This window comes from Dipodomys ordii, unplaced genomic scaffold, assembly GCF_000151885.1.
Source record: "Dipodomys ordii isolate 6190 unplaced genomic scaffold, Dord_2.0 Scaffold81, whole genome shotgun sequence".
Lineage (NCBI taxonomy): Eukaryota > Metazoa > Chordata > Mammalia > Rodentia > Heteromyidae > Dipodomys > Dipodomys ordii.
The window spans coordinates 4,453,000-4,466,094 of record NW_012267297.1 but is presented as its reverse complement, the minus strand read 5'-3'; the positions used below and the strand labels follow the sequence as shown (position 1 = coordinate 4,466,094).

Below are 13,095 nucleotides of genomic sequence, written 5' to 3'. Positions count from 1 at the left end.
GAGATTTTCTTTCTTTCTTTTTTTTTTTTAATCCCAAGATTTCCATTTGTCCTTCTTTTCCCTTCACATCCCAACTGGTCAAACACTCTCTGAAGTATTGCAGAAGGCTCTGTGTCCCTGTCCAAGGCCTGGGGACTTTTGCTACCATGTCATTTGGCCTCAGCCATCTTTCACGATTATTTCTCTTTTTATGTAAAATCGCCTCCGTCCGTTCATAAACTCCTTACAAGCAGAGAAACAGACAGTGGGAAAAGAAGAAGTCCTTAACAAGTATCTTGTGCAGAATAGGGGTCAGTAAACGTGTACCGAGGTCGGTTGGAGCTAGCCCTCCGTTCTTTTGAGACCATGTTCTTGGCCAACACGTACCTTTGAGTTGCAGACCACCGTTCTTAGTCTTCATTCCACGAGGCAGCAGAATGGCACCTTGAGTGACATTTGTCTGTCTTGTGCCAGCTTTTTAAGTTTGAGTTTTATTCATCGGTGGGTCTAGCATTTCACCCAGGAGTGACAAAATGAATCTGTGAATGAATTGATTAGAATATGTCTCAGCCTCGAGCCTCGAATGGTACCAAGGGGCTCCACCCACTGCCCGAGAGCCGCAGGAGCCCGAGACCAGGAACGCAACTGCCAAAGGACAAGGTGGAGGAACCTCAGAGGTCTTCCCACTGCCTGTGCACCTGTCCAAGATGGGAGACTGACGCCTTTAGGGTCTGGACACCACTTCAAGAATGTTATTGGTGATCTATCTATCTATCTATCTATCTATCTATCTATCTATCTATCTATCTATCTATCTATCTATCTATCTATCCATCCATCCATCTATCCATCCATCCATCTATCCATCTATCTATCCATCTATCCATCTATCTATCCATCTATCCATCATCTATTTAATACTAATATATATATAGTTTTGTTATCAGTATTATATATAATGGATGTATTTTATATGTGCAAACATGTATACATACAAACATGTTACAAACATGCATTTGTATCTACATGTATATACACATACATGTATATATACACATATCCATCCATCCATACGTATCTAAAACACGCACACACACACGCACACGCACACGCACACATATATATGTTAGACCTGGGGCTTGAACTCCGGGATTCAGCACTCTCAAGGTTGGTGCTCGAGCCACATCTCCACTTCCATGCTCTCAGTATTTGCACAGCACCATGGTTCAGGAACTGTTCATGCTCCAGTGTGGTGGGCGGATGGAGCACTCCAGAGATAAGTGGCGGGTGATTGATTTTTTTCCCTTTTTTTTACTAACTCGGTAGCCTACGACGGGAACATAACCACAGTTATTCTGATGTTTAGTGATTTAATGAATCTCCGTGCAATCCTTTAGCTGAATCTCCACCACGTTCAAATCCAGCACATTAAGAACCTTCCAAGTTGGCTTTGGGACTGGAATTGAAGTGAACTTGTAGTGATGGCTTTTCACCAGTGGCCGTCTGGCGTCAGGGCTAGTTGTTGTTGTGTGCTTTAGACCTGAAGCTCTTTGCTCCGTAAAACATTGCATATTGAGCATGCTCATGCGGCTGTATCTAGAATTAATTGATGTATTGAGACAGCCAGTCATTTTGAGAGGAGTCTCGGAGGCTGATCTATTATGTCTTCTTCTGCAAGTCCCCATCTATACCCTCGGAAATGATGATATTGGTAAGCGGGACATGGACTTAGCAAAGGCTATCGGATCTCCTTTTTGCTTGGATGGCTCAGAGACAGTTGTTCATAGCTCAGTTTTCAGACAAGGGGAGATGGATTACATTTGAGACCGCAGGGTACCAATTTATTAATTCCAGGAAGAATGGCCAGGCCCATGCAAACCACACACATTCAGGTTTATTATAACAAAGGGATAATCTTCTTATCCTTAAGCTACAGGTGAAACCAACCAATAATGGTCTTATGACTTGAGCTATTTGAAGTGTGTTTGGGGTATCTCTTCTTGCCAATGGGAGTCAAGTTTCCAGCTAGGACCTCAGAAAAGTAGTAGGTAAACAGCTCATGTTTAGGGATTCCCAGATTGGGATCCCAGAACCATTGAGATGAAAACTTGGAAGTATAAGCTCAACTTTGAGCTAAAACCATGGAGTCTGTTCACCTCAGACTCTTTCCTCAGTCCTTCTTCATAAGTTAGATGACACTTAGAACCGACCTTGGCAGCAGATTCAGAAGTTAAAAGTATTTGAAATTCAACGCTCAAGGCCCTCGCATCTGAAGTGAAGACAGCGCCAGTGGGTAGCTGGGGCCATCCCCTTGCTAATCCAGTCAACATCTCTACTCGGAACCTTTGTCTAAACACTTGTGGAGACATTTGATTCCCGTTGATGACCGGGGCCCTCTCTCTACTGGGGGACTGTGTACAGGTCAACTCTTAGAAGAAAGTATGTTTTCCATATTTTGGAATGGTAATTTTTATTTTAAGAAATAGAGGAGAGGAGGAAAGGGAGGGGAGGGAAAGGGAGGAGAGGAAGGGGAGGAAGGGAAGAGAGGAGAAAAGAGAGGAGAGGAGAGAGGACAGGGGAGGAGAGGGAAGAAGAAGGGAGGGAATAAGAGGGGAGGAGAGGAGAGGAGAGGGGAGGGAGTAAGAGAGGGAAGGGAAGAGAGAAAAAGAGAATCTCTCTTCAGAAAGCCAGTGCTTTACCCGAGTCTGTTTCCTTCCAAAGCTCTCATTTTCCCTTCTGTCCGACTATTTCTTACTCAGCTGCCTTCAGTCTTGGAATATTTCCTTTTGAAATTTCTCACATGAACAATGGTATTAGTCAACAATATCTAGGATTATTTGCTTGGAAATACATTTTGCCTTTCAGTCTGGTATATGTGAAGGAAGTGTTGGGGACTGAATACTTTCCTGCCTCCAGCCTCAAATAAGAATGGATGATTCTATAAACTCTCTTTGTTTATGGAACAAAAACAACAACAACAAAAAATACAGCATTTCCAAGGTCAGCTCAAGCTGTAAGTGCTACGAGAGAGGTTGTTTTCTTTTCTTTTAATAAATATTTCAACTCAATTCCATTTCTATGTAAAACTTCACAAAGGAGAAAAGGAACGTTTCTATTTAGCTAAAAATACTTGCCATTCATTTTTTTTTAACCTCAGATAATATCTGAGTCAGTGAAATAAAAAGAAAATGCTTCATTCTTGCTCAGTTATCTCAGCCCATTTTTATATAGGCCTTTGCTTATCAAAACAAACATCTTTCTTTGGATGGCTTCCTTTCGTTGAAAGTGTTGTAAAGGAGTGTCACTGTGCATCCAAATCTGAGCATTTCATGGGCTGTTATAACGAAGGTAAGAGAAAGAAAAATCGCAATTGTTTTTAAGAGTAGCAGTAAGGGTCACACTCATTCCATTCTTCCTCTTAAAACAAATCCCAAAACTTTTCTGTGAGGTAGGCCTGAGGTTCGTTGTGAGCCACCATTTCCACATTTCCCAGTGATAGGACAGTTCACAAGATGCCAACTTGTGCTGAGGCCAGTCATTTAGTTCATTTATTTTGATGAAGGAAATGTGAGTTATTGCCTGTGCTTTTAAAGTGCCCACCGTATTTGCAATTCATCAAGGCTTCTGTCTTCAAGGAGGTCTATCAAAGTGTAAAACTAGATGGGTAATTTTTTTTTTCCCTCTCCCCTTTCCTTTAAAATGGAATGCTCTTTCATTATGTACCATCGTTCTTAGGAGAATTCTCTTTTTTAAGAAGCCAGGATACAAGAGAGTGCTATATTAGAGTATTATTCTCACAACAAACAAGCCGGGTTCGTTGCTACCTGCTTGGCCATTGTTTCTGATTGTGTGTGCCTTGCGGTGGTATTTGGATAGTTTCCTGCTCTCTGCCAGCACAAAAAAGGCATTTCTGTGACAATGGGGCCTAACTACACAATGACGGCATTAAGGATTTATGTGGAGGTTTCATTATTTTCTCCTCTTTTGTTCCTCCCAGGATGTCTTCCAGGCGCCCAGCCTCTCCGTATGGGGAAGCAGATGGAGAGGTAGCCATGGTGACGAGCAGACAGAAAGTAGAGGAAGAGGAAAGTGATGGGCCCCCAGCCTTTCACCTTTCTTTACATGTGAGTTTTCCCACCCAGCCTCACTCCGAGGAATTCCAGCCAGTCCCTCTGCTGACCCACGAGACGGGCGGCCCCCGAACACCCACTCCTCAGCACAGTAGCATGGTAGGTTGCCTCCCGGGTGTCCACGGGGCCTACCTCGCCCCTCACTTTCCCACTACGTCTCCTCCTCCCCTGATGCTTTGCCCGTGCGATGATGGGTGACTAGCCATAGACAAGAGTTCACTCGTGGCATCTAGCGAGTTCCTCAGTGTGTAGGGAAGGAAATGGGTTCCAATAAGGAATAAATATATGTTATATATATATATATATATGTTTAAACATATATATATATGTTTATTTTAGTTCTGTTTTCTTTTTCCTTCAAAAAAAACAACAACAACCCAACAAACCTGTTTTGGAGACATGACTCCATGAGAGCGTAAACCGTGACGATGTAATACCTACCATAGGAACATCTTTAAAATTAGTCAGCGTGGAAGTGTGCCCTGTACTCTTCCTACTGAAAGGTTTATGATCAAGAGTGGAAGTGGACCTAAGGTCACGATTGGTAGCATGGTCAGTCAGTGCCTTTGGTGTTCTTGGTTTTGTTTGTTTGTTTGTTTTCCTTTGGCTTGGCTTCCAGACTGCATTCCGTGTTCCTTTCCACACTTGGAGTTTTGGACAAAATCATATGTCATAGTAACGATGATTTCCTAATGTGACCGCACTCATTGTGGTGTCTAAATCAATCCCAGGCTGGGCTGTTGTTTGACAATCCACTGATTCCCCGTTGCATGCTATTCTGCAACACTGGTTCTGTCAAATCTTATTATTTTTTCCCCCTCCAGAAAAATATTACATATCCTAAATATTCCCAGTGCTGAAATATATCCACTTATTCTTGTTATTAAATTACTTGCTGAAGAGTTAAATCAACAAAGGGAATTGAACAGCTCCCAGTAGCTACGTGATAGATATGACACTTTGACTTCCGAATTAGATTTAAATATTCCCGCCGAACATTTTAAAAGGCAAGGTGCAGTGGCTCATGCCTACAATCCCAACTACTTGGAAGGCAAGAAAGAGGAGGATTGTGGTTTGAGTCCAACCCACGCAAACTCAGCAAGATCGACCTTCAAAAGAACTAGATGTGGCCATCAATGCACACCTGTAATCCCGGCAATAGGAAAGATACACCTAAGAAGAACCGTAGTCCAAGAGTGGTCTGGGGAAAAAAATAGTATGAGACCTTGTGTGAAATACGAGTAAATGAAGAGGAGCTAGAGACATGGCTCAAGTGGTAGAGTACCTGCCTACCAAGCAAGAGGTAGTGAGTTCAAACCCAGTGGGAAATAAAGAAAATTAAGCTTCACAAGTCACAATTTCTTGGAGCAGTGCAGTTTTCCCACCATGAATATTTTTACCGTCATGCATGCACCTCTTACCCAGTAAACCCTTCTTGAGAATATCATCTTAACCTGTCATCTGCTTTCTATGCAAAGAAGTGGAAACTCAGAGAGATTAAATAACTCATTCCAGAATATAGCAGTAAATGGGAGAGCCAGGCTGTACCCGGGCAGTCTGGCGCTGGATTCCATGATGATGAACCTTATCTGCAGCTCTCTCAAGAAACCAGGTGTATGGTTTCATAGTCTCCCTGTCGTTCCTTGGTAAATTAAGTCATGTATCTTATCAATCCTCCTCATTCTTTCCACTGCAAGTTTGGATTCGTCAGATGACTAGTCTTTTTGCCTTCTTTTCCAAAAGGAGAAGAAAAGGGAAAACAGGTGAACAGGGAAAGGGAACCAGACCCTCCACTGTAAAAAAAAAAAAAACAACAAACCAATCATTACTGTGATGCTTTCCCTCCCCGCTTAAGATTGTCCATTGCTTTCTCTCAGGGAGCTCTGGGCAGAGAGTGGCTCCCAGGGAGACTTCCAGTCCAGATCCGCAGGGTAGAATCTCAGTGGTCACAACCAGAATGAAAATCTATAAAGGGGAAATGATTTTAGCCACACTGGAAGCTGGGAAAGTATATGAAGGATGAGAACATTAAAGCATATTCAAAAGGAATGTCTCATCAAGCTACAGAACAAAAGAGTAGATAGAGAACCAAAGTAATGGTGAAGATCTGCCCCTCTTGAACTTATTGGCATCTCCATACACAGGATTCACTCCTGTTTCCTGCCGACGCTCGCTGCCGTGGTTGTTCATTTTATTACGACTTGGAGATTGCACTCAGGACTGTGTGCTGGCCACGCCTACTCTACCACGGGAGCCCTTTCACCATTGGTTATTTGCCAGGTGGGATTTCACTTCAGGCTTAGGCTGGCTCCAACTACAGTCCTCTTGTTTGTGCGTTTCTGTGTCACTGCCTGGGGGGGGGGGGGGGGGGGGGGGTTTGAACAGCCTTGGGCCACCCTGCCCAGCCATTGGGCATCCCCATAACTGGGAACTCAGTTTACACTTTGCTGCATACACCCATAGTTAGAGATCAAGTCCAGTAAACTCTGCTCAGGTAGTGTCGGCCCTCTATTCCCTCAGTGTCTGTCTTCTAAGTAGCTGGGATTATAGGCTTGAGCTCCAATGCCCGGCAGGACTGGTACTCGCTGTTACTGTCCGTGTAACTGATTTCTGGGTTTGAATCTTAACTGGGGTACTCCTTGCTTTGAACCGCTCTTGAGCTTGACGCAGCATCCGTATGACCCCCACATTTCAGAGTGTCTGGAATTCATCCTTCTACCTTCCACCATGTGTGGCTCCTTGGGAAGAACAAAAAACAAAAATGAAATAAAGTAAAAACACCAAGAACAAAAAACAAAACCCTAAAACATGATTCTGCATCAAACTACAACTGCAGTTTCCTCTTATACCCCGTCCTGCCACCGATTCCACGTTCCCGTCTGCCATTCTCTGCACTTGTGTTTCTGAGGCCCCAAAGGACACAATGTTCTTGTTTTTACCCGGAAAACTCTTCTCCCTTTTGGAATTTTACATTCCAGGGAAAACTCAGGTTAATCATCTTTCCCTCACAAGAATGGATTCACGATGTAGCATTTATTAGATGCTTTCTTGTTAATTTTCCAAGGAAGGGTGGTTGGTGAATTGTTCATTTATCCATAATGCTTTTCTCATATAATACATGCTTTTTGTTTTTTGTTTTTTTTTGGGTCAGTTGTGGGGCTTGAACTCTAACCGGGCCTGGGCACTGTCCCTCAGCTCTTCAGCTCAGGGCTAGCACTTTACCACACAAGCCACAGCGCCACTTCTAGTTTTCTGGTGGTTGATATACATATATACATATCTATATATTTGGTATTGATATCTATATTTATACAAACATATCTGATATTTCACATGTAATAGATACTCAATTTATGATGATTCACTGAGTGGTAGCCTTGATATGGATGAATAAGTAGTAAATATTCTGAAGGAAAATTCTTGGTGACTGTTGACTCTTTAGGATTTTTATTTTTGTCTAGAAATTTTAGAACAAAAATGCTATTTAACAATGTATAACCAGAAAGAGGAAAGTCCTGATTTCAGCTCTGAAACTGATTAAGATATTTTTTTCCTCATTTATCAAAATGATTGAGTGTATTTATAGTATTGTAATTCGACATGAATATGTTTTCTTTTTTTGGATACTAGACTATTGTCCTTTTCACACAATAGGTTCTTTTATTTCAGTAAGGAAATGCATTCTCCATTTTTTTCCTATTCAGTGTCTTTGAAAACAGAATGTTTCAGAGTCTTTATATTGTGAAGTTCAGTTTAAGAACACAGGCATATTTCATTGCCTATTTGTGTGTGTGACAGTCATATTCCATTCTTAAATGGAGAAGAAAGACTTTGGGTCGTGTATATTTTGTATTGCCTGAATAGATTAGAAATCCATGGAAAACTGAGTAATGGTCCCTAAGATTCTGAGTTAAAGGTACAGAGAGAAGCCTATAGCATAAAATATCACAAAACTAAATAAAATAACTTACAGAAATTCTCAAACCTCTTTAACCAGTATGAATTTTAAGAGTGCATTTGTATTTGTGATGGTCTTACTGGATTTACGCAATGCATGCAGATGAGCTGTCTTAAGCACCATGCTGACAAATGTTCATCAAATGTTGTTAAATTTCTAATCTAGAATACCAGGCGCAGGTTGTTGTAAGGTCTATGAGAAAGACGGATTCTGTTAGCTCCTTCAAGAAAGCTGTCATAATGTGGTCAAGTCATGAACAGCCAAATTGCCTTTCCATATCATCTCTGAAAATTCAAGTGAGCTTCTGATTCTATTACGCAAGGCAAACCACCCTGAGCCGTATTCCTATTGGCGATCAGATTTCCCCTCATCCTCTTTGTCATTGGTTTTGATTGGATTTTGTTGTTGCTGTTTCTGAATGGCTTCGAAGTTTCTCACTCCTCTTTCATGACAGTTCTGATACAGATGGGTTTATTGGAGGATGCAAAGAGCTGTTTGGGATGTGCTCTCTTGGCGATCAATATGAATAGCTACAGCGTCAGGAGGGGTGCAGGGGACTGCAAAGAGAAAGCAGGGAGCAGCAAAGCCGCTCAGTGGTGGGCATGGGGGGGGCGCTGGCTTTCTGTCTGGTTACATGCTAGTTCTCTTGTCGAGATTCTTGTTCCGACGTCAAATGTGATGTGAAATGAAAGTCTCGACCACCTGTGGTTTCTGAATAAATCACCTGTCCTTTTTTATTTCCCCCTAAAGAATATTCTATCTCAAACTCAAATTCCCTTTTGACTTGGTGAGCCTGTTTTTGGTGAAAGGGAGCAGCAGTATATGTCCAATTTTTTTTTTAAAGTGGTTTCAGTAGCTTCATGTAGAGGTGTTTGGGTTTTATTATACAACCATTATACGTGTCTGTATGCTTTATCTTTTCGGATGGCTTCAGATTTTACACAGGTCTTACCCCAGGGCTAGACAAGTACCATATCATTGAGCTAGACTCCTTGTCCCTTATCTCTTTGTTGAGATGGAAACATAGAATCTCACTGTATTACGCAGGCTGGTCTTAAACTTGTTGACACAAGAAATCCTCCTCCTGCAGCTTCCTGAGGAACAAGGACCACAGACCCAGATGCCTGTATGTGACTATGAGTGTGTGTGTGTGTGTGTGTGTGTGTGCGTGTGTGTGTGTGTGTGTGTGTTTCTGCGCGCGCGTGCGTGCACCAGTCCTGGGGCTTGAACTCAGGGCCTGGGCACTCTTCCTGAGATTCTGTCCTAGAGGCTAGTGTTTTACTGCTTGAAACCCAGTTCCTCTTCTGGCTTTTTGGTTGTTCATGGGAGTCTCATAAACTTTCCTGCCCAGGCTGGCTTTGAATATCAGTTCTCAGATGTCAGCTTTCTGGGTGAGTCACTAGTATGAACCGGTATGAGCCACTGGTGCTTGGCTTTTTTGTTTGTTTGTTCCCCCAGAGAACTCTTGGATTTAGAAGTGTGATGATTTTTTGTGTGTCTTATTTAAAGCTTATATTGATGACATTTTCCTGGAATTGTAAAATATGCTGCATGTGCATTGTCTTCTTCTAACAATATGCTTTACTGTAACATTAATGCGTTCAACCCTCTCAAGAACCCTCCTCACAGTGTGTCTCATAACAGAATATTCAGTTCCTTTCTGAAGCCCACCAAAAGAAGAAAAAGGTAGTTTTGTAGTGTAAATCTTTTCTAAAGCTTAGCTACAAATCTGAGACCTGATACCACAGCAAAGCTAATATATGAAATCGAGACATCATCACCCAAGTAACTCAGTGCTTAAAATCAAAGTGTGCTGTTTGCTTGGCCTTTGATATTTAAGACAGTATTCTGCACGAAATTTTATTCAGGAAAATTTGAGAAGAACAAGACAACTGTAGCTATCCTAATCGAGAATGAGGGACCCACGCAGGACTTTAGAAATGAAGGTGTGGGAAAAGGTTCCTATTTGTATATGATGCTTTTCATAAGGTTTTTAAAATTGCTGGTTACCTTTGTGCGTGCAACTTAGCATAAGTTATTGTGATTCGGTGGTGCACACCGTGGTTAGAGCTGTGTGGCTTATTGTGCCAGTTCTAATAATGACAGCACCATTGTTTAGGGAGAGCCATTTCTTACACTCTAGACAAAAGTGTAATTACTTTTGAACGATGTGGAATGGGCTCAGCTTAATAGCATGGAGAGTAGATTCAAAGAGATTCAGATAAAAAGTGAGTTTGGAAGCCATACGGGCTGGGTGGCAGTATGAAATTACGATCATCGGCAGTGTAATTCTGCACACACACAGACTCGATTTCGCACAGTTTATCTACACACTGTTGTTTCTGAAAAAGATAGGCTTGCTTATCTGAACCAGGCCAATTCAATTTTGAAACAAGGTGAAAATGGTTGACAAGTTTGTATTTGTGTGTGTGTGTGTGTGTGTGTGTGTGTGTGTGTGTGTGCGCGCTATGGTAAATTGATGTTTATCATACAATGAAATTACATTGCTACAAGCATTATTTCTGAACAGGTTGTCAGGTAGTATCACAAGCAGCTGTTTATCTAGATATAATCCCAGGGTTGTGTTTAAATATAAGTAGTTCAATCTTTGTACGTGTATTGTTTGAGGAAATTACCCCCAGGGGCTAGAAGAAAGGAGAACAGAGAAACACAATCAGTTGGGGGCCATCAATGAGACCAAATGAGTTTGCAATCAATCACTGTGCCCTATTGACACTTCTTGCCATTCAGCCAGTGGGGGGAGGGGTGTCTAAGGTTGGGAAAAACCTGGATTGATATGACTTCCACAGTATTGGAAGGACAGAGTATGAAGTTACCTGGGCCTTAAGGAATTAATGAACATCAGCTGGGCCCTGGATTACAGCTCACGCCTGTAATCCTAGCCACTCAAGAGGCTGAGATACAAAGCTAAGAGTGAGTACAAGGCCCTGAGTTCAAGCTCCAGTATCACCAGTACAGAAGAAGGAGAAAAAAGAGAAGGAGGAGAGAGAGGAGAAGGAGAAAGTAATGATTTTTAGGTAGGCATAGTGGCTAATGCTAGATACTCAGGAACCTGAGATGTGTGGATCAAGACTGGAAGCCAGCCCAGGCGAGAAAGTATGTGAGACTCTCACCTCGACTTAACCACCAGAAAAAGCCAGAAGAGGAAGTGTGGTTCAAGTGGAAGAGCACCACCCTTGATCAAAAGTGCTCAGGGGAGCCGGGCACCAGTGGTAGCCCACGCCTGTAATCCTAACAACTCAGGAGGCTGAGATACGATCATCTCATCGTGGTTCGAAGCCAGCCTGAGGAGGAAAGGCTGTGAGACTCTTATCTCCAATGTACTCAGAAAAAACTCAAAATCCTGGAAGTGGAGCTGTGGCTCAAAGTGGTAGAGCACTAGCCTTGAGCAAAAAGATGCTTAGGGACAGCGCCCAGGCCCTGAGTTCAAGCCCCAGAACTGGCAAAAAAGAAAGTGCTAAGGAAGACTCTTAGGCACTGAGTTCAATCCCTACTACTGGCGCACACACACACACACAATAAATATAATCACACATAAAGTAATACTATATGAAGCTGTGAGATTTCTCAGGACAATAAATAAGGCTTCCCTCTTACCTACCCCACATATAGCTAAAGATGGACACAATGGACAAAATAGACTTGCTTTAACCATTCTGCCTAATGAACCTTAATGTCTCTCATTGACTAGAGACTGGCAGAAAGATTCAACTGCAGACCAAGTCTGCAAGAGTCACAACCAGTCTCTTTCCTCTTGTGGGTTTTTGTGTGCTCTAGATGATCAGAAACACACACAAAACCCACCCAAATAGGATGCCAGGTATTGCAACCGATAAAAGAAAGTCTCAATTGAACATGGTGGTAGGGCTCAAAAATCTATGCCTTTGGGCTGGGCAGGTGGCTCAGTGGTAGAGCACTTGCCTTGCATGCATGAGGTCCTGGGTTCAGTTTCTCAGAACCACATAAGCAGAAAAAGCCAGAAGTGGTGCTGTGGATCAAGTGGTAGAGCGCCAGCTTTGAGCTGAAGAGCTGAGGGACAGCGCCCAGGCCCAGACCTCAGGCCCCATGACTGACAAAAAAATGAATAGATAGATAGATACATAGATACATAGATACATAGATAGATAGATAGATATAGATATAGATAGATATGCATTTGAGATGGTTCTTGCAGAGAACAATCTTGGGGTACTGAGGAGACTTAACTCATGCTTGGGCTCCATTATCATGAGTGTAAAACTTGATAGAAGAATATGCTTTTGTATTCTCCATTAATTTTTTTTTCTCAGAAAGAAATTAACAAGTCACTTGGAAAAAAGGAAAAAAAGCAAACACCACTTGTAGGGTGAAGCTCTGCCCACAAAATGTAGAAAGGTTGGTAAAAGGTGTCTCCCAACAATTGCAGCTTCCTGGACCACCTTTGCCTGCAGTGGAAGAATGATGACATACTCCGCTAGGACACTGGACAGAGCAAAGACGCAAAGAATCAGGGAGGAGAGCTCATCTGAATAGTGTGTTGGCTCTGTGGAATGGCACGGAGCTCACCCATAGCTCTTCTCTCGGTAGTCAGTCCTGTGTCTGCAGAAGAAGACAAAAAAAAAAAACCAAAACCAAAACCGTGCATGCTTGGAAGTTAGAAACCATGTAAAGCTTGGTCGCAATCCGAGAGGGTGTTCTGTCTCTTGGATATTTTATCTTGAGTCCTCCTGTACTTCTCCCCCATTGCTTCCTTCTCTAGCTATTCCTCTCTCTCTCTCTCTCTATCAGTCTGCCTCTCTCTGTAAGGAATCATTCTTCCCAGATTCTCTCGTGGAACTCAATAGACTCGTTGTCAGGAGAGGCACTGGGGAAGAGAATCAGCGCCATTGTCCCCCGAGACGGACTTCCTTCCTGTTCGCATGGATTGGCGTTTACCAGGGTTCCAGAGCCTCTTTCACCAGCTGAGATGTTTCTCGCTGCACGTGATACCTAAAAATGAATGGCTTTGATGATAAAGTGGGTACTGGT

At 42.6% G+C, this 13,095-nt stretch overlaps 1 protein-coding gene across 1 annotated transcript in view; it reads left to right on the top strand.

Annotated features, from left to right (window-relative positions):
- Positions 1–13,095, top strand: part of Sox5 (SRY (sex determining region Y)-box 5) — a 710,484-nt gene that overhangs the window by 311,841 nt on the left and 385,548 nt on the right. The window contains exon 4 of the mRNA XM_013025067.1: positions 3,977–4,208. Coding sequence (XP_012880521.1) covers positions 3,978–4,208 — 231 coding nt within the window. The 5' untranslated portion in view covers position 3,977. The remainder of the gene's footprint in view (positions 1–3,976; positions 4,209–13,095) is intronic.